This window comes from Bison bison, unplaced genomic scaffold, assembly GCF_000754665.1.
Source record: "Bison bison bison isolate TAMUID 2011002044 unplaced genomic scaffold, Bison_UMD1.0 scf7180017864473, whole genome shotgun sequence".
Taxonomy (NCBI): Eukaryota; Metazoa; Chordata; class Mammalia; order Artiodactyla; family Bovidae; genus Bison; species Bison bison.
The window spans coordinates 14323753-14343065 of NW_011495034.1; the positions used below are offsets into that span (position 1 = coordinate 14323753).

Here is a 19313-nt window from a genome sequence, read left to right on the forward strand (position 1 = left end):
TAAAGAAAGCTGAGTGCCAAAGAATTGATGCTTTTGAACTGTGGTGTTGGAGAAGACCCTTGAGAGTCCCTTGGACTGCAAGGAGATCCAGCCAGTCCATTCTAAAGGAGATCAGTCCTGGGTGTTCATTGGAAGGACTTATGCTGAAGCTGAAACTCCAGTACTTTGGCCACCTCATGCGAAGAGCTGACTCACTGGAAAAGACCCTGATGCTGGGAGGGATTGGGTGCAGGAGGAGAAGGGGATGACACAGGATGAGATGGCTGGATGGTATCACTGATTTGATGGACATGAGTTTGAGTAAACTCCGGGAGTTGGTGATGGACAGGGAAGCCTGGATGGCATTACCGACTTGATGGACATGAGTTTGAGTAAACTCCGGGAGTTGGTGATGGACAGGGAAGCCTGGATGGCATTACCGATTTGATGGACATGAGTTTGAGTAAACTCCGGGAGTTGGTGATGGACAGGGAAGCCTTTGAGATTCATGGGGTTGCAAAGAGTCGGACACGACTGAGTGACTGAACTGAACTGAAGGTGATGCTAGTGATAAAAGAATCTGCCTGCCAATACAGGAGATCCAAGAGAGACAGAGGTTCAATCCCTGGTCAGGAAGATCCCCTGGGTAGGAAAAGGCAACCTGTTCCAGTATTCTTCCCTGGAAAACCACGGAGAGGAGCCTGGCGGGCTTCAGTCCTTGCAGCCACCGAGAGAATCAGACACAGCTGAGTGACTAAGCACACATACTACATATATGTTTGTATATCTCTATGTACATTTTAAGTATGTATGTATATCCATATCCATACATATATATGCATGTGTATGTGGGCGTATACACACATAACTGAAGAAATCTGAAGTGAACTAAAGCATCTGATAATATTAAGAAACTTAATTTTGGGTGTATGCTGAAAACACTATTTTAAAGAAGAAGAACTTACTTTCAGGAAAAATATACTAAAATTTCACAGGTGAATTGGTAGAATATAGTCCCTGGTGGCTCAGACAGTAAAGCGTCTGCCTACAATGCGGAATACCCGGGTCAATCCCTGGGTTGGGAAGATCTCCTGGAGAAGGAAATGGCAGCCCACTCCAGTATTCTTGTCTGGGAAATCCCATGGATGGAGGAACCTAGAAGGCTACAGTGCATGGGGTCACAAAGAGTCAGACACGACTGAGTGACTTCGCTTTCCCTTTCTTTCATGGGATTTGTTAAAAATGTGGGGGTGAATAGAGGAAGGATTGAGTGACAATGACGAGATTAGTTTAAGTTGGGTAGTGGGTACATTCATGGTTACCATTCTCTCTGCTTCTATGGATAAGACTAAATTTTTTTACAGTAAATCTAAAAGCCACATGAACAAAAACAACAAAATTTATGTATCTAATACTAACAAGCTGGTAATAGAACACTGATATCAGACTGCTAAGTCGCTTCAGTAGGGTCCGACTCTGTGTGACCCCATAGACGGCAGCCCACCAGGCTCCACCGTCCCTGGGATTCTCCAGGCAAGAACACTGGAGTGGGTTGCCATTTCCTTCTGCAATGCATGAAAGTGAAAAGTGAAAGTGAAGTCGCTCAGTCGTGTCCAACTCTTAGCGACCCCACGGACTGCAGCCTATCAGGCTCCTCCGTCCATGGGATTTTCCAGGCAAGAGTACTGGAGTGGGGTGCCATTGCCTTCTCCGGATATCAGACTAAGACATTCTAACTTAGGAGCGCACCTGAGGAGCTTTTTCAAAATACAGTTTCTGAACCACCATTATCTTAATGAATCCCAAATACAGAAGGAACGGTGTTGTGTCCCTCAGGACTGTGGGAGTGTGGAAAGAAGGTTGAGAACCACCTACAGTGTTTAAACACCATAAGGGTGGGGGCTGTACATCATTCATCCAGCTCTTTTACCACCATACTTGACATGTAGAAGGTACTCAAGAAATACTTGGTGAATTAATGATAACCTGGGAAGTGAAAATGAACATGTAAGCTTAATAGCAGCTAAATGCTAGTGTGCAAAAAACATCTTCATATTTGATACTGAAAAAACCATTTTGGTTGCTGAGTTTAAAGAGCATGACTTTCTGTTCTTTAAGTAGAATAGGTTTTCATTATAAAGCCACAGTCTAGTCACTTTCAACAGCTACAGGTAAACTCCTAGAATAAAAATAGTTTTAAATACACAATTGGGTGGGGTGAAGCTAGAAAATATTCTGATTCTACAATCTGTTTTGGACAAGACAGTGCTTTTTATGTGACTAACAAAGCAAACAGTAGTCAGATTCCCTGTACTGAAATAAACACACTATTTGCCAAAAGGGTTGAACGTACAAGGCTTATTCAATAAAGACACATTTCCCAAAATTAAATGGGAATATAGAATGACAAATACCCACATATATTTACATATCCCCCAAAGAAGACATATGACCACTTGGTATGGATTTTGTCTCTAATAATTACAAAATGGAGCCAAGCCCACTGTCTTACCGCAGAAAACAGCAAAATACCTCAAGCACAAGAATTACCTAATTTTAAAGTTGGGAGGAGTTTAGAAGCTAATCCAAACTTTTCATTGTGTTGATGAAAAAACAAACACCTGGAGAGGTTAAGGTGAAAAGTTCTGGAAATAGTTGGAGCAACCACAGATAAACACCTTGTCTACACAGGTGCACAGAATGAAGAGCTGAGAATTAATCTTTGAATTTTATGTGAGTAATAACGAACAAGGTATCAGTCTTGATTATAAACAAGTAAGTATGTGTCACCATATATACACATAAAAATACTGGAATATACATTTCTAATAAATCCTTTTAAAACAAAGCCTATAACCTAGTATTCAAGGGCATCCATAACGTTACCCCACTTACTTCTTCAAAATCTTTCCCAAGAGAACCACAGTACCTGGAAGGCAGCCATTTCTCTCTCTCATCTTTTGTGGTCTCTTATAGATGTAGTAGAGGACATAGTATAATTACAAAAAGTATTATTCCACAGATAATTTTCAAGTGATGAAAGAATGATCAGAATATATAGAACAGATAAACAACAAGGCCCTATTGCATAGCAAGATCAGATCAGATCAGATCAGTCGCTCAGTCGTGTCCGACTCTTTGCGACCTCATGAATTGCAGCATGCCAGGCCTCCCTGTCCATCACCAACTCCTGGAGTTCACTCAGACTCACGTCCATCGAGTCAGTGATGCCATCCAGCCATCTCATCCTCTGTCGTCCCCTTCTTCTCCTGCCCCCAATCCCTCCCAGCATCAGAGTCTTTGCCAATGAGTCAACTCTTCGCATGAGGTGGCCAAAGTACTGGAGTTTCAGCTTTAGCATCATTCCCTCCAAAGAAATCCCAGGGCTGATCTCCTTCAGAATGGACTGGCTGGATCTCCTTGCAGTCCCAGGGACTCTCAAGAGTCTTCTCCAACACCACAGTTCAAAAGCATTAATTCTTCGGCGCTCTTTCTTCACAGTCCAACTCTCACATCCATACGTGACCACAGGAAAAACCATAGCCTTGACTAGACGAACCTTTGTTGGCAAAGTAATGTCTCTGCTTTTGAATATGCTATCTAGGTTGGTCATAACCTTCCTTCCAAGGAGTAAGCGAAGGGAACTATATTCAACATCCTATGTGAAGCCATAATGGAAGAGAATAAAGACAGAATGTGTGTATGTATATATAACTGAATCACATTGTTGTACAGCAGAAATTAATATAACACTGTAAATCAGTTATACTTCCATAAAAATGACTGAATAGAAAATACAATATAAACTTTTCAATTCTCCTGTTACTCAGAACTGATATAAAAGTCATATTTCATATGAATCTGTGAATATTATATAGAGACATGGTAAGTTTCTAAATATAGCAACCAATAAAAGCTTTGAAAGTGAGAGTTAAGAGAAAGGAAGGCAGTGAGATGAGTTATCCGTTTATATTTCTACAAGGTGCTATGCAAGGCTTAGTTCAAAATATATGCAGAAAATTACATGCAGGGGAGGAAGAAGGGAAGAAAAAGAACAAACCCGTATTTCATCCACTGGTCAAACATTTAATTTCAATTACTGGTCAATCTTGAATCCATACCACTTTAATTCTACAGAGATTTTTTTTAAAAAGACGTATCTATGCCTATTATGGAATTTTCCTTCTCACCTACTTCATCTGTAAAGTTGATGTGATTTAGTTCCAAAATGACAAAATGAAATAAGAATCAGAATTTGGCCTCTCAACTTGCTGTTATTAGATTCTTTAGGATCCTGAAAACTGATTTTAAGAGTCTCCTATTATTGTTAAAGAGAATACCAACTACTGAAAATCACAACGATAACATTTACTTTCATCTTTTGGGGGGAAAAAATGTTTCTAACTGAGCTGATTCAAGATCCTAGAAGGAATCTGCAAGGCAAACAGATAATGCTTCCAAAAAGCTGAAAGCAAAGTCTGAAGATTAGTCTTCTGAAATGAACACAGCAACCTTATTTAAATGGACATGATATGATATGATATGATATTATCAAGTTAAGGGTTTTTGTACCTCCTCCACTGCAACTCTAAAATAAAACCCAAAATTAAGCAATAAAATCTGAAGCCATCTACCGAACACAGTAAGTAGAGTGTTGTGAACAATGAATTTAAATCCTTCAGGCTAATTACACTTGCAGCTCTTTAAATTTATGGATGTCTTGCTTCTGTTTGAAAATTTTTAAATATTTAAATGCAAAAACTAAAATGTTTATATGCTAACATATTTTACATTTCTCTTATTAACATCTGAGGGCTTACATTAAAATCCTGAAATACAAGACAGCATACCTACATTTTCACCATTGTGCTTCTTCCAAGCCTAAAAATAAGAATTGAGGTATGCTATTTTCATAAAAATTTAGAAACATTCATGGACACTTGATGGCTTTATGTAATAAGTGAAGAATTTAGGTGATGGTTTAAACCCACACTCCCCTCCAAAAGACTTCTTTCCCTACTTTTACATACTCCCAAGTATTTTCAACCAAGTAACACAAGAACGTGCTTTCTAAAAATATAAAGGGGCTAGGATCACCCCATCATGAACTAACAACCTAAACATCTGAGTAATAACTTCTAAAATAAAATCACAGAAAAAGATGGTACATTGCTAAAACTATTAATAAAATTTAAGACAAAGAGTTTATTTTTCAATAAGGAAACAAGGCAAAGAAAACCCAACCTGATCTTGTATGCCTGCCCAATAGAACTTTCCACCATAATTAGTGCTTTCCACCTCTGGGGCAGGGGGAGGAGCTTAAACTCAGGGTGACCTCATGGAGCAAGGGAAAAACAGTATAAATGCTGCAGGGCAGCTCTGGAGAGGGCATCTTCTGCAGTGCTCACCTGGGCACAGGGCAAGGCACAGAGCACTGGTAAGAAACCCCCTCCAGGATCTCCGAGAGTCCGGGTAAGTCCACTGGTAGACCTCCATGTCAGCGTGTTTGGAAAAAAGTCTCAGTTATTTGTTATTTTGTGATTTAAAATAATGGCTTTCCACTAAAATCACTCAGAAAGTTTAATTTGTAGCTGTCTGTAAAATATAGTCTTAATTAAACTATATTTGCAAAAACATGTTGTAATCTGAATTTCAGTGTTTTTGAGACTACTGGTAATTTCAGCCTGTATCAAAGATCTTGAGTTATTTAATACAGACATACAACTACAGTTTCTGTGTTTCTTTTATTGAAATCATTTTATTTTCACTTGATTATCTGGATACGGTTTTCAAAACCGACGAAGACATATATTTACATGATTAACAATTATAACTCTCAATTTATGGAATATATTCAGGATATACAGAATAAGGTTAAAAAAGTAGATGAAGAATTCATCTACGCAACATTAGAAAAATAAAGCAGGTCAATAATGAAGCTATATGAAATTATTCTTTTCTGTTTTTCAGAATCCAGCTGAGATCATGCTGCCACAAACAGCACTTTTGCTGCTAATGTCCTTGAACTTGGTTCATGGAGTGTTTTATACTGAGCGATACCAAACACCTACAGGCATAAAAGGCCCACCATCCAACACCAAGACACAGTTCTTCATCCCGTATGCCACAAAGGGTAAAGGTAAACTGAACTACCTATCTTGCTCTATTAACTAGTGGGTTGTTGCTTTATATAATCTTAACCATCTCTTTAGCAAAATGTTTTTTTAAATTTTGGCATTAAATTACCTTCAAACTCCTTAAATAGCCCAAAATGATTTATGGTAAAAGTAGGTCTATTCAAGAACATTCATATCCTTTACATAAGAATAGGAGAAAGACATACCTAAAGAATATTAGGAAATTTTAGGTATAGAATTTTTTCCCTCAAATGTGTGCTTTTTGCACAAATAATTCCCATAACCTGGACATATTAATCCAACCAAATTAGTCATGTTTAAATTGTTTTAACTAAAAATGTCCATTGTACACAAAAAGAGTAGCAGGTTTATATATCTACATGCATACACACATTTCTTTTTACAGCTTATTTTTCTAGCTTACAAATCCAAACAAAATTGAGTCTTAGCTCTCAAATAACATGAGATCCCCTCAAGAGAAATTTAAAGGCAAATGAAGTAGCAATTCTCATAATTTTTTCAATGCATTTTGGTTTAGTTTAGTAGTTAAGTGCACACACCTAACTGCTTTATGCAACCCTGAGTTAGTTAGTTATCCTCTCCATGCTTTAGCTCACTCATCTGTAAAACAAGGCACATCTATTTCAAAGGGCTGTTCTGAGACTTAAATTAGTTAATACGCAAAGTGCTTAAGGGTTAGCTATTACCACTACTGCTTCTATTTTTCATACTACTTCCATTATTTCTACTCCTATTATTACTTCTCTCCTCCTCTTCCTCTTCCTACTCTAGTACTGGTGGTGTAGCCTTAGGTAAGTTTTAACTCTGTTCTTGCATCTGTTCTTCTGCTGAGCTTTCTTGACTATTATGAAGGGTACTGATATCATGTATATAAAGTACTAACAAATCCTCAAGCAAGGGCAACTTTTAGGTTCATATTCACCAATTTCATTTAATAGCTATCTGGCACAAACTGCCTGCTACATTACCGAATTACACTGAGTAATATGAACTGACTGTAGGACTCAAATTTCTTTTCCATAGTATTTTTCCATTATGCTTACATATTTTATCCTATGAAGCTATGAACAGTTGTCATAAAATTTAAAAATTATGCTTCTGGAGATGACTATTTTTAGCAAACTGAATGTATAGGATTGTCTTTTTAAGAAGAAAGATGAAATTTTAAATGTTTCATGAAAGGTAGCTTAATGATCAGAAATAAATGCATAAATGCAAGTCCTCAATAGATACTTTCGATGCTCAAATACAAACACAGTATGAGAAAGAAAAAAGTTAGGGAAAGAATAAAAGACAGGAAAATCTGATACTTTGCTTGAAGCAACAAATGCAATTGGAAATGCTATGACAAGCAGCACTGAATTATACTCTGTATGATCACAAATTCAGACTCTTTGTAGCTTACAAGATCATAACAAACAGTTGTGAATTAAAATAAAATGCACCACCACTATTAGAAGTTCAAAATATTTTCTATCTTTTCACCATAATACACTGTATCATTTTGGTTTTTCTTTTGTAGAAAAAGTGAAAATATATCTTGTTAACAAATGAAAAATTTAGAAGCCATATTTTAACTATTAAATCCACTTTAGTCTACTTGGTAATACACAGTAGAAACAAATACATTATTATCTACCAGCAATTAAATGAAGACAAAAACCCACAATTTATATAGTGAAGCACTGAACTGCTAACAGATATACAAGGAATTCCTGTGCAGTTGCTAGGCGTATCTGTTCAAAAAGGTTAAGAGAACTCTCAAAACACACTAAATTATGCTGCAGAGGGTTTCATTACTGGTGAGTACACGGGAACCATTCTCTGACACAATCAACCACTTTGTGGACATTTAAGAAACTTCTCCTCTGGAACCTACCAGGGTAACATTCTAAGTGACAGTGATCACTGTCTTTGGAGTTTCAGTCTCAAATTGGGCTCAATTCAGTCATTCACAGCAAGACTTGCTTTTCCTCTCTACTTTACGAGTTAAACATATTTCCAACCAGACCAAGACATTTTTATATAGACATGATCTTTATAAGATTCTGAAGCAAACCCCAATTTAATATGATTTGCATTTTAAAAATGTCCCATTTTACTGCAAACCATTAAGAAATCCTTTATTCATTTATTCTATTTGCAAGGCATTAGCACTCATTCATTTAGATGTATCACATATGTATAGTAACATCACCAACAATATGTGCTAATATATGGAAATCTTTTCCATAAATTAATTTTTCTCAGTCTTTTTCCTCATGTCATTTTCTGAAAATCAATGGGTAAATAAAACTACACATTTGTTTGAAAAATGAAATATAACTTCTAATTAGTACAACATATAAAGATACCCAAATGATTTTCCTATTTTAGTATATGTTTTAATGACTATGCTCTGTATTTTATACTTCATTTATTATCAAATGTTTTCCAAATACCAGAAACATATCTACCCAAGAGTATACACTAGCAACTACTGTTGGCTGACTACTTCTTACATGCCAGTTAATTAATATGAAAGATTTTAAAAATACAGTAATGTACCAGTTAACATTTAAAAGAAATTATACCCATAAAAAAATATTTTCAAAGGCAATTTTCAATTCATTTAATATCAATTTCATTTTAGTCTTCATTTTGATATTTAAAGCCATTAAAGATTTAGTTAAATGGAGTTGAAGCATATTAACATGTTTTCTACAAAAAAAGATGGAGCTCAAAAGTGACAGTTCTAAGTCATTTTCAGGGTTTTGACCAAACTATTCAACTACTTTGACATCTACTAAATCTACCATTACTATGAACCATTTTCTGACAGCATAAGAATCGAATATTAATAGTATACACAGACATTCTAACTATATTTCTGAGAACTTATTAAACAGAAAATTAATTTTAAATAAATCCTGCAAGTAGATATTTAAAAACGTAAGTAATTTCATTACCATCTTTGCTAGCTATAGAAGAATTTCTGAGAAAAAAAGACTTTTATCTAGAGGCATATGATAGCGCTGCCTAAAGATCCTTTGACATGGTGATACTTCCCCAATAGTGTATCCCAAAGCCAGCCATGCTCTGTTACACCCCACCTTCGAATGACTAAAACCAAAACTCTGGACACCTCTTAAAGCACTTATCACATGGACACTTGTTTTATTCCCTTCGGGACTACAGTTCTTACAGGATGTGTTTTGTACTTTTCTTATACTTACAGTTCAATAACAGATTTCACATCACAGGCACTGAATAATTTTTTAGTTTAAATTTACTATACTAGTAGAAGTATTTAGCTCAAATGAACCCACCGATCTATGAAGTTAACAACAGGTGCATTAATCAAAGAAAATTTTATTTTACCATTTTAATACTATTTTATGTACCTTTCACATTAATTCTCTAATTCCTTATCTCAATTTTAAGTCAATAACAGAGAATGTAAAGAGCTCATGCTTTGTACTGAGGTCAGAAACAACCAAACAAAAGAAAACCCAAAATCTAAACTGTTTACAGCAGGGTCATGGCAGGTGTAAATTAAAACAGACTGCGTTTCTCCTTTACCTTATAGGATAGCTTTTGTGAAGGAAAGTTGTTTTAGTTCTTAACCTGTTCCTTTTTTTATTCTGTACTTGCCTTTTTCCTCTTTTCCTATCAAATGCCATTTTTTTCCTTTTCCTTGGTAGATGATTTTCCTAAAATAAATGCGCTAAAAAGTTTACCTCCAATGCACTCTTATTCCAAACGAATGTTTCAATCCCAGCTTATTTTCATGGATCATTAGGACATAACGAAAGTATGATGGTAGCCACAGTCTTGTGAAACCATCTTCTCTAACAGTATGTTTTAAAACAATATAAATGTCTGAAAACAATATAAAATTGTCTAAAACCATTCAAGACTAGTCTGCCAAAATGGTCTGACTGCCACTGCAGTAAATACCCTGTCCTCACTTATATTTTGAGAAGCAGTGGTTCCTGAGCATCACTAACCCCTCACCTTGTGTGTTCTGTGCATGTCCTTCAGGTGTGTCACTGAGAGGAGAGCAAGGCATCCCTGGTCCACCAGGCCCCGCTGGACCTCGAGGGCACCCAGGCCCGTCAGGACCACCAGGAAAGCCTGGCACCGGAAGTCCTGGGCCCCAAGGACAGCCAGGGTTGCCAGGACCACCGGGACCGTCAGCCACTGGGAAGCCAGGTTTGCCAGGACTCCCAGGAAAACAAGGGGAGAGAGGACTAAATGGACCAAAAGGAGATATTGGACCAGCTGGTTTACCAGGACCACGGGGCCCACCAGGACCACCCGGAATCCCCGGCCCAGCTGGAATTTCTGTTCCAGGAAAACCTGGGCCACAAGGACCTACAGGAGAACCAGGTCCCAGGGGCTTTCCTGGAGAAAAGGGTACGTCAGGGGTCCCTGGACTGAATGGACAGAAAGGGGAAATGGGGCATTGTACTCCTTGCCGCCCAGGTGAGAGGGGCCTCCCAGGTCCTCAGGGTCCCACGGGACCACCTGGCCCTCCTGGAGTGGGGAAAAGAGGTGAAAATGGGTTACCAGGACAGCCAGGCCTCAAAGGTGATCAGGGTGTTCCAGGGGAAAGGGGAGCAGCCGGCCCACCAGGCCCTCAAGGCCCTCCTGGGGAACAAGGACCAGAAGGCATTGGAAAGCCAGGAGCCCCTGGAACTCCAGGCCAGCCAGGGATCCCAGGGATGAAAGGTCAGCCAGGGGCTCCAGGAACAGCTGGGCTCCCGGGGGCTCCCGGCTTTGGGAAACCAGGCTTGCCAGGCCTGAAGGGACAAAGGGGACCTGTGGGCCTTCCAGGGAGTCCAGGTGCCAAAGGGGAACAAGGCCCAGCAGGTCATCCTGGGGAAGCAGGTCTGCCCGGACCCTCAGGGAATATGGGACCCCAAGGACCAAAAGGCATTCCAGGCAACCCCGGGCTCCCAGGCCCTAAAGGTGAGATGGGGCCAGTGGGGCCTGCAGGAAACCCTGGGGCGAAGGGAGAAAGGGGCTCCTCTGGCTTAGATGGAAAACCAGGGTACCCAGGAGAACCAGGTCTCAATGGTCCCAAGGGTAACCCAGGGTTGCCAGGCCCAAAAGGTGACCCTGGAATTGCAGGATCCCCTGGTCTCCCAGGCCCCGTGGGTCCAGCAGGAGCTAAGGGAGTGCCTGGACACAATGGCGAAGCTGGGCCCAGAGGTGTCCCTGGAATACCAGGTACTAGAGGTCCCATTGGGCCACCAGGCATTCCAGGATTCCCTGGATCCAAAGGCGATGCGGGAACTCCAGGGCCTCCTGGCCCAGCTGGCATAGCAGTCAAGGGCCTTAATGGACCTACTGGGCCACCAGGGCCTCCGGGGCCAAGAGGCAATGCTGGGGAGCCTGGCCTCCCAGGGCCCCCAGGGCCCCCAGGCCCTCCAGGCCAAGCAGCCCTGCCCGAGGACTTTGTAAAGGCAGGCCAAAGGCCGTTTGTTAGTGCCAATCAGGGAGTAACAGGAATGCCTGTGTCTGCTTTCACTGTTATCCTCTCCAAAGCTTACCCAGCTATAGGTACTCCTATCCCATTCGATAAGATTTTATATAACAAGCAACAGCATTATGACCCAAGAACTGGAATCTTCACCTGTAAGATTCCAGGGATATATTACTTCTCTTACCACATACACGTGAAAGGGACCCATGCTTGGGTAGGTCTGTATAAGAACGGCACCCCTGTAATGTACACCTATGATGAGTACATCAAGGGCTACCTGGATCAGGCTTCAGGGAGCGCCGTGATCGACCTCACCGAGAACGACCAGGTATGGCTCCAGCTGCCCAATGCAGGCTCGAACGGGCTGTACTCCTCTGAGTACGTCCACTCCTCTTTCTCAGGATTCTTGGTGGCTCCAATGTGAGCATATTCTCACCGAGCTAACACAAATCTGCTTGAAAAGGCATTCCCCAACTCCACCCCATCCCACGAAATGCATATGGAGGTAGGCTGAAAAAAATGTGACTAATTTTCCAAAATACAGGTCTGAGCTCTCAGATACGGTAAACATATGTGAAGGCCCTCTTGAGTTTCTAGTCAGCAATCCTAAAACTCCTAAAAGTCTTCTGTGAACTCCTTCAGTATTTAAAAATTTCATCCTGCTAGGCTGAAAAAACGATCGCAAAAAACCCTGAAATGTGATGCTAAATCATGTCAAATTTGATTTCAGAAGTTCAGCATTTCCTTTTAAAAATCAGTCTGTTTCTGACAATTAACAGGAAAATTTCCAGGAAACATTCGGGAGATGTCATATATCTTTATGGGACTTAAATACTTGAATATTCAAATTTAAAAAACACTACATACCCTGAGATCTTTCTGATGGTGCATTACTCAAAGGTTTAAGTGGCCCCTTTTGTCAATATCTATTCAAGTATACAGGTGCATATAGACTTTTTACAGCTCTCATAAGAAACCCAAAATATTAATGCTAAAGTTAATCTGAAATGCAAGGTGCTTTTGTCATGAACCTCTTCAAACTTTTCTGTGGATTGCTGAAAGCTTTCTATATACCCTTTACAACTTGGAAATGGTGTCTAACCTATTTTATTTATTTGACACAAGTGTGATTAATTTGCTTTAATGACTACTTGAGTCTTATATAATCTTAATATGATTTTGTGGGTTTATAGAGTATTAGCATATGTACCTTGGGCCTCCCATTCCAGTGAAATTGTAATATCAAGGGTTTCAAAATCTGACTAGAAATGAAAAGATATTATTTATTTCTGCTCTGTACTGTATTTTAATGTTTCTGTTTAAAACTCTTAAGCTGTGCCTCATGAAATGTTTTATCCACTCCTTATTTACAATGCAATAAAATAACATCAATAGATGATTATGTCGAATTTATTTGAAACCAGCAATTTGCCATTCTCAACCACTCTTTTAAGGGTTTTCATTTTACAAAGTTAATAAAAAGTAAAATGATAAACTGGTGGGTAGCTTTTCCAAGGGTCATGGATATAGCCTTCTACTGGAGATGGGCATTTCCATACACCCAAGTGCTCATTGTGGACTGAAAAGCCATCAAACAGAACCACATGTGATCTACAGGGTGAAGGGCTGGTGACTGGGAGCAGAAAAGTAAGACAATCACCCAAGTCAGTGATATTCTTCTAGGAAGGAAAGAAGCAGGCAGCAGAGAAACATGTCGTCTGAACAAATATTATGCAGTTATTCACTGCCTTGACATGTTTTTAGTCATAATATTTAGGATCATTTTGATGGCTTAAATGACATTAAAAGGCAGGCAAGAATTTTTATGCCAATCAAATGGCAACATTTTTATTTTTCTCAGCTGAAAAACACTGCCTGTGAGCATCCATCAATCCACTGGCTGAATTAGGACAGTCTGGTTCAGGTCACTCAGGTACCACACTATAAAGGCATCTCTTAATGCCTTAGAAGCAATGTTTGTGTGTAACTCAAGCAAACCTGTTGATGGAACTGTAAAAGCTTGGGCTTGGGTTGGTGATCTCTGCTCCCACTCTGTGTGAGCTCAACCTGCTTTTAAGCATTACAAACAGAATTTTCACTCTTCCTCTCTGACTGTAATTACTAAACTAATGGTTACAGCTGTCACCAAACTCATTTCCAAGCCAAGAGAGACCAAATTCTGGGGTATCCACAAAAGGCTCCTAGCGGTGAGCATGTAAAAGACAGCATCTCTTAGAATACTGGCAACGATGGCCATTAAACAGACATGAAGAAAAGAAGCTCTTAGAATATGACCAGTATCAACTTTATAGCAATATCTTAGGTCAAATTAAATCCTAATTAAGGTACATTAAGAACAGGTACCTTCTAAGTAATTCATTAGACACACAGCATTGAACAAACATCTAAAGCCTCTCTCCAAGAAATGGACACACAGACATAGAGAACGAACTTGTGGACACAGCGGGGAAGGAGAGGGCAGGACAAGCTGAGAGCATAGCACAGGCATACATACACGCTCACGTGTAGAACAGATGACTAGTGGGAAGCTGTCACAAAACACAGAGCTCAGCCTTGCACCCTGTGATAACTAGAGAGCTGGATGGGGTGGGAGGGAGGCCAACAAGGAAGGGGGATGTATGTATAATCATGACTGATTCGTGCTGACGTATGGCAGAAACTACTGCAACACTGTGAAGCAATGATCTTCCAATAAAAAAGTAAAAGAAATAAAGTCTCTCTTCACATTACTCACCTTTAAAAGCTGACATTTTATAATTATGTTGTATACCAGCAACTATGTCCTTCCAAAAATCAAATGGTTTTTGACCATTGTTCTGCTAAAGAAAAAAAAAAAAACCAAATCCAAATGTGACACATGTAATAATTGTGTTTTTAAGCATAGTAGAAAACACTTGGCAAACAACTATAATATTACTGTACTGTAAAACAGGGATTCGTGTTTGAGGAAATAGATCAATAAACTTCTCATATTTCCAGATGTAATTGTAGAAAAATATCTTCCATGAAAATCATGGCTATAGAGATGTATATACACATGACTAAATATTAATGTAACCCATATAACCCAAATAAAATAAAAATTTCCATGCATTATAAAGTCTAAAAAATATACACTACTTTTAACACATAACAAATCTACAATGTTATAGCTTAGGAGATATCAGGATATGTCACTTCCTGTACCGTGGCATCAATGGAGCTAAAAGGCCCGCAGCCTTAAAACTGCAAAAGCTGCTTACTTTACAGTTCTGTGCATATTTACCTGAGTTCCGGATACAAGAGCAAGTAAACAGGAATATACACAACCCTATAGCCCCATGCTTCCTTGGAGATATTAACCAGTATCCTTCTATATAAACAAAGACCAACTACTAGATAGTATTTAAATTATATCAAGCCCAAAATATTTAAAGACTGGTACATTCGTTACAGTCACTATAAAATGAGAAGCTGACTCCATCCCATAATAACAACTTCTACAAGCCAGCACTATGGCTCAACAGAAACTTTCACAAACACATGACTGTAATTCTGACTCAAAAATAAATCAGCATCTAGTCCTATCAGAATGCAGAATTCCAAAGAATAGCAAAAAGGGATAAGAAAGCCTTCCTCAGTGATCAATACAAAGAAATAGAGGAAAACAATAGAATGGGAAAGACTAGAGATCTCTTCAAGAAAATCAGAGATACCAAGGGAACATTTCATGCAAAGATGGGCTCGATAAAGGACAGAAATGGTATGAACCTGACAGAAGCAGAAGATATTAAGAAGAGGTGGCAAGAATACACAGAAGAACTGTACAAAAAAGATCTTCATGACCCAGATAATAACGATGGTGTGATCATTCACCTAGAACCAGACATCCTAGAACGCGAAGTCAAGTGGCCCTTAGGAAGCATCACTAAGAACAAAGCTAGTGGAGGTGATGGGATTCTAGTTGAGCTATTTCAAATGCTAAAAGATGATGCTGTGAAAATGCTGCACTCAATATGCCAGCAAACTGGGGAAACTCAGCAGTGGCCACAGGACTGGAAAAGGTCAGTTTTCATTCCAATCTCAAAGAAAGGCAATGCCAAAGAATGCTCAAACTACCACACAATTGCACTCATCTCACATGCTAGTCAAGTAATGCCCAAAATTCTCCAAGCCAGGCTTCAAAAATATGTGAACCGTGAACTTCCAGATGTTCAAGCTGATTTTAGAAAAGACAAAGGAACCAGAGATCAAATTGCCAACATCCGCTGGATCATCAAAAAAGCAAGAGTGTTCCAGAAAAACATCTATTTCTGCTTTATTGACTATGACAGAGCTTTTGACTGTGTGGATCACCACAAACTGTGGAAAATTATTCAAGAAATGGGAATACCAGACCACCTGACCTGCCTCTTGAGAAATCTGCAGGCAGGTCAGGAAGCAACAGTTAGAACTGGACATGGGACAACAGACTGGTTCCAAACAGGAAAAGGAGTACGTCAAGGCTGTATATTGTCACCCTGCTTATTTAACTTCTATGCAGAGTACATCATGAGAAACGCTGTACTGGAAGAAGCACAAGCTGGAATCAAGATTGCCGGGAGAAATATCAATAACCTCAGATATGCAGATGACACCACCCTTATGGCGAAGAAGAACTAAGGAGCCTCTTGTTGAAAGTGAAAGAGGAGAGTGAAAAAGTTGGCTTAAAGCTCAACATTCAGAAAACTAAGATCATGGCATCTGGTCCCATTACTTCAAGGCAAATAGATGGGAAAACGATGGAAACAGTGACAGACTTTATTGTTTTGGGCTCCAAGATCACTGCAGATGGTGACTGCAGCCATGAAATTAAAAGACACTTGCTCCTTGGAAGAAAAGTTAGGACCAACCTAGACAGGATATTAAAAAGCAGAGACATTACTTTGCCAGCAAAGGTCCATATTGTCAAAGCTGTGATTTTTCCAGTAGTCATGTATGGACATGAGAGTTGGACTATAGAGAAAGCTAAGCGCCTAAGAATTGATGCTTTCCAACTGTGGTGTTGGAGAAGACTCTTGAGAGTCCCTTGGACTGCAAGGAGATCCAACCAGTCCATCCTAAAGGAAATCAGTCCTGAATATTCATTGGAAGGACTGATGCTGAAGCTGAAACTTCAATACTTTGGCCACTTGACTTGAAGAACTGACTCATTTGAAAAGATCCTGATGCTGGGAAAGACTGAAGGTGGGAGGAGAAGGGGACGACAGAGTATGAGATGGTTGGATGGCATCACTGACTCAATGAACATGAGTCTGATTGAACTCTGGGAGCTGGTGATGGACAGGGAGGCCTGAAGTACTGCAGTCCATGGGATCACAAAGTCAGACATGACTAAGCGACTGAACTGGACTGAATTGAGGCCTATCAGAAACATCACTGTCATTCTGAAAGACAACATAGGCAAAAAGGAAAGGGATTCTGGCATAAAACCAATTTATGTTCATAGTTCTTAAGCTCTAAGTATAAACTGATATAACCAGAGATCTATTTAAACCTGATACCTAGGACAAAGACAAAAATCTATATACATTAAACTATGCTCAAAATGATCATTTTTAACATTTCATCCCATTTTTTCTGGTTTTGTACTATCTAACAATGCTTAAAAAGACACGTGGAATTTCTTTACATTTATTTATTTTAAAAACTCTGCTAATGAAACCAAGAAATATTTCTCCACATGTAAGTTTGGTATTTTCTTTTTCTAGATTTTTGCACCCCCTGCTGGAGAACAGGTTTATTATTCTTAGGTATGGTCGTTTTTTAATTTTCCAAAAATGCTTTGACCAATTTCTCTACGTCTTTCCTCCTTGGTAACCTCTGAAACTACAAAGGAAATGGAGTAAAATCTCAACTCAAAAGACATATATAATTAAGTCCTCTGTGTGTGTGTGTGTGCTTAGTTGCTCAGTCATGTCCGACTCTGCGATGCCATGGACTGTAGCCCTCTGTACATGTAGGCTCCTCTGTCCAAGGGGATTCTCCAAGCAAGAATACTGGGGTGGGCTGCCATGCCCTCCTCCGGGGGATCTTCTCAACCCAGTTCTCCTGCATTGCAGACAGTTTCTTTACCATTTGAGCTACCAGGGAAGCTCAAAATCCTCCGATTCATGGCCAAATAATATACCATGGTTTCTAAGAAATGAGTCCCCACTCACCTTTGTTAAAGAGTCTACCACTCTGGCACACAGAAGAGCTCCGGGCAGGTCAAAGTAGTTATCATAAAAGTAGTATTTTCCTAAAAAGAACACAATTTTAAACTGGGATCAAATTAATGCCTCATTTATGTCATACGGAAACTGAGCTAAAGAGGCTATATTTTGGTTTAGTTACTTAAAGGGGCTTCTATTTCAATTCAGAACCACTCTACTCCATCCTGTCATCCATTGTCTTTTAAAGAAGGCTTTTATTTATAATAAAATATGATATGCATAAGTTAAGCATTTTATTAAAAACATTTTAATTAAAGACTATATCATAACATGAAATAGATTATGGAAAAGTCACAATTTGTATTATCAGTGTCACTGAATTTCAAAACTATCAACCTAACGCTGGAGTACCACGAAGTCCGTTCACTAATCTGTGTTGGTTGATCCCCTGGAGTCTCACATTCAATCTTTATGCAACTTCAGACAAATTTCAGTACAATGTAAGAACAGCCAGGGTGAGAAAAGGAATAAAAAAAACAATGTGTCCTCACATCACGCGAGGACACAGTGTGTACTTATCTTAGAAAAACTTGGAAGCACAGCACAGGCACACTCTAGATCTTGGAGAGCAGAGGGTTTGATTTATCCTCCTTGGCCTGAGGCTAGAGTTCAAGTGGAGCCCTTCCTTGGCACTGACAGCACTTTTGAATCTGCTGTCCCTGGGCAGAACCTTTTGAGGATGCACGTCACACCGCCTTGGTCCACGGCTGACCCCAGCCACAGCTGTGTTGAACACCACTGTCCTTCCTCAAGCCACATCTGTGTCATTCCCTCTCTCTGGAAGCCTCTAGAGCCCATGTGGCAAGCCTCAATGGACAGGTCAGGAATCAGTGAATGCAGGTCCCAACTTCCTATCCCGCAGGTTGACAATTCTGGGAAGTGCTCTCTGTGCTTCTCCTCAGAAGTCCTGGTGGAATCCAGGGCCCTTCTCTGTTCTTTCCTTTCATGTCACACTCTCACTGCTATCTCACTCCTGCAGACTGCAAGCAGGAGCTACCACTCTGCTTTGAGCACAAACCTCACAGAGTCCTCTCTCCTGAGAACTCCTGGTACAAAGAGGAATCAGGCAGGATCAACAGGTGGAGTCGGATTTCAGTTTAATGTAAGGGAGTACTTTTCAAATGGTCACAATTACTTTTGTGCAGATTATTGTAACTGCCCGCCCCCTTCCTCCATTTGCAAGCTATGTATGAGGTTATTGAACATAGCGGTCTTGTGTCTCAGTGTCTACTATGCACAATTTCCAGTATATTGTAGGCACTCAATAAATGCTTGTTGAATGATCCAAAAATTGAATGGGTTACAGTCAACCTTTGAACAACACAGGTGTGAACTGCACAAGTCCACTTTTACATGTATTTTTTTCAACACGTAAATAAATACAATAAATACTATAGCAGTAGACGATCTGTGACCTGCAGTGAGTTGAACCCACAAATGCAGAAACTGAGA

At 39.6% G+C, this 19313-nt stretch overlaps 2 protein-coding genes across 2 annotated transcripts in view; one reads left to right on the forward strand and one right to left on the reverse strand.

The window, feature by feature from the left end:
- NT5DC1 (5'-nucleotidase domain containing 1) overlaps positions 1-19313 on the reverse strand; it is a 109600-nt gene that overhangs the window by 81512 nt on the left and 8775 nt on the right. The window contains exons 6-7 of the mRNA XM_010861966.1: positions 17808-17887; positions 14363-14447 (exon numbers count right to left, since the gene is read on the reverse strand). Of these exons, the coding sequence (XP_010860268.1) occupies positions 14363-14447; positions 17808-17887 (165 nt within the window). The remainder of the gene's footprint in view (positions 1-14362; positions 14448-17807; positions 17888-19313) is intronic.
- On the forward strand, positions 5320-13003 carry COL10A1 (collagen, type X, alpha 1). The gene is made up of 3 exons (XM_010861830.1): positions 5320-5451; positions 5950-6118; positions 10161-13003. Exons 2-3 carry the CDS (start codon positions 5965-5967, stop codon positions 12029-12031), a joined length of 2025 nt encoding a protein of 674 aa, XP_010860132.1. The 5' UTR covers positions 5320-5451; positions 5950-5964; the 3' UTR covers positions 12032-13003.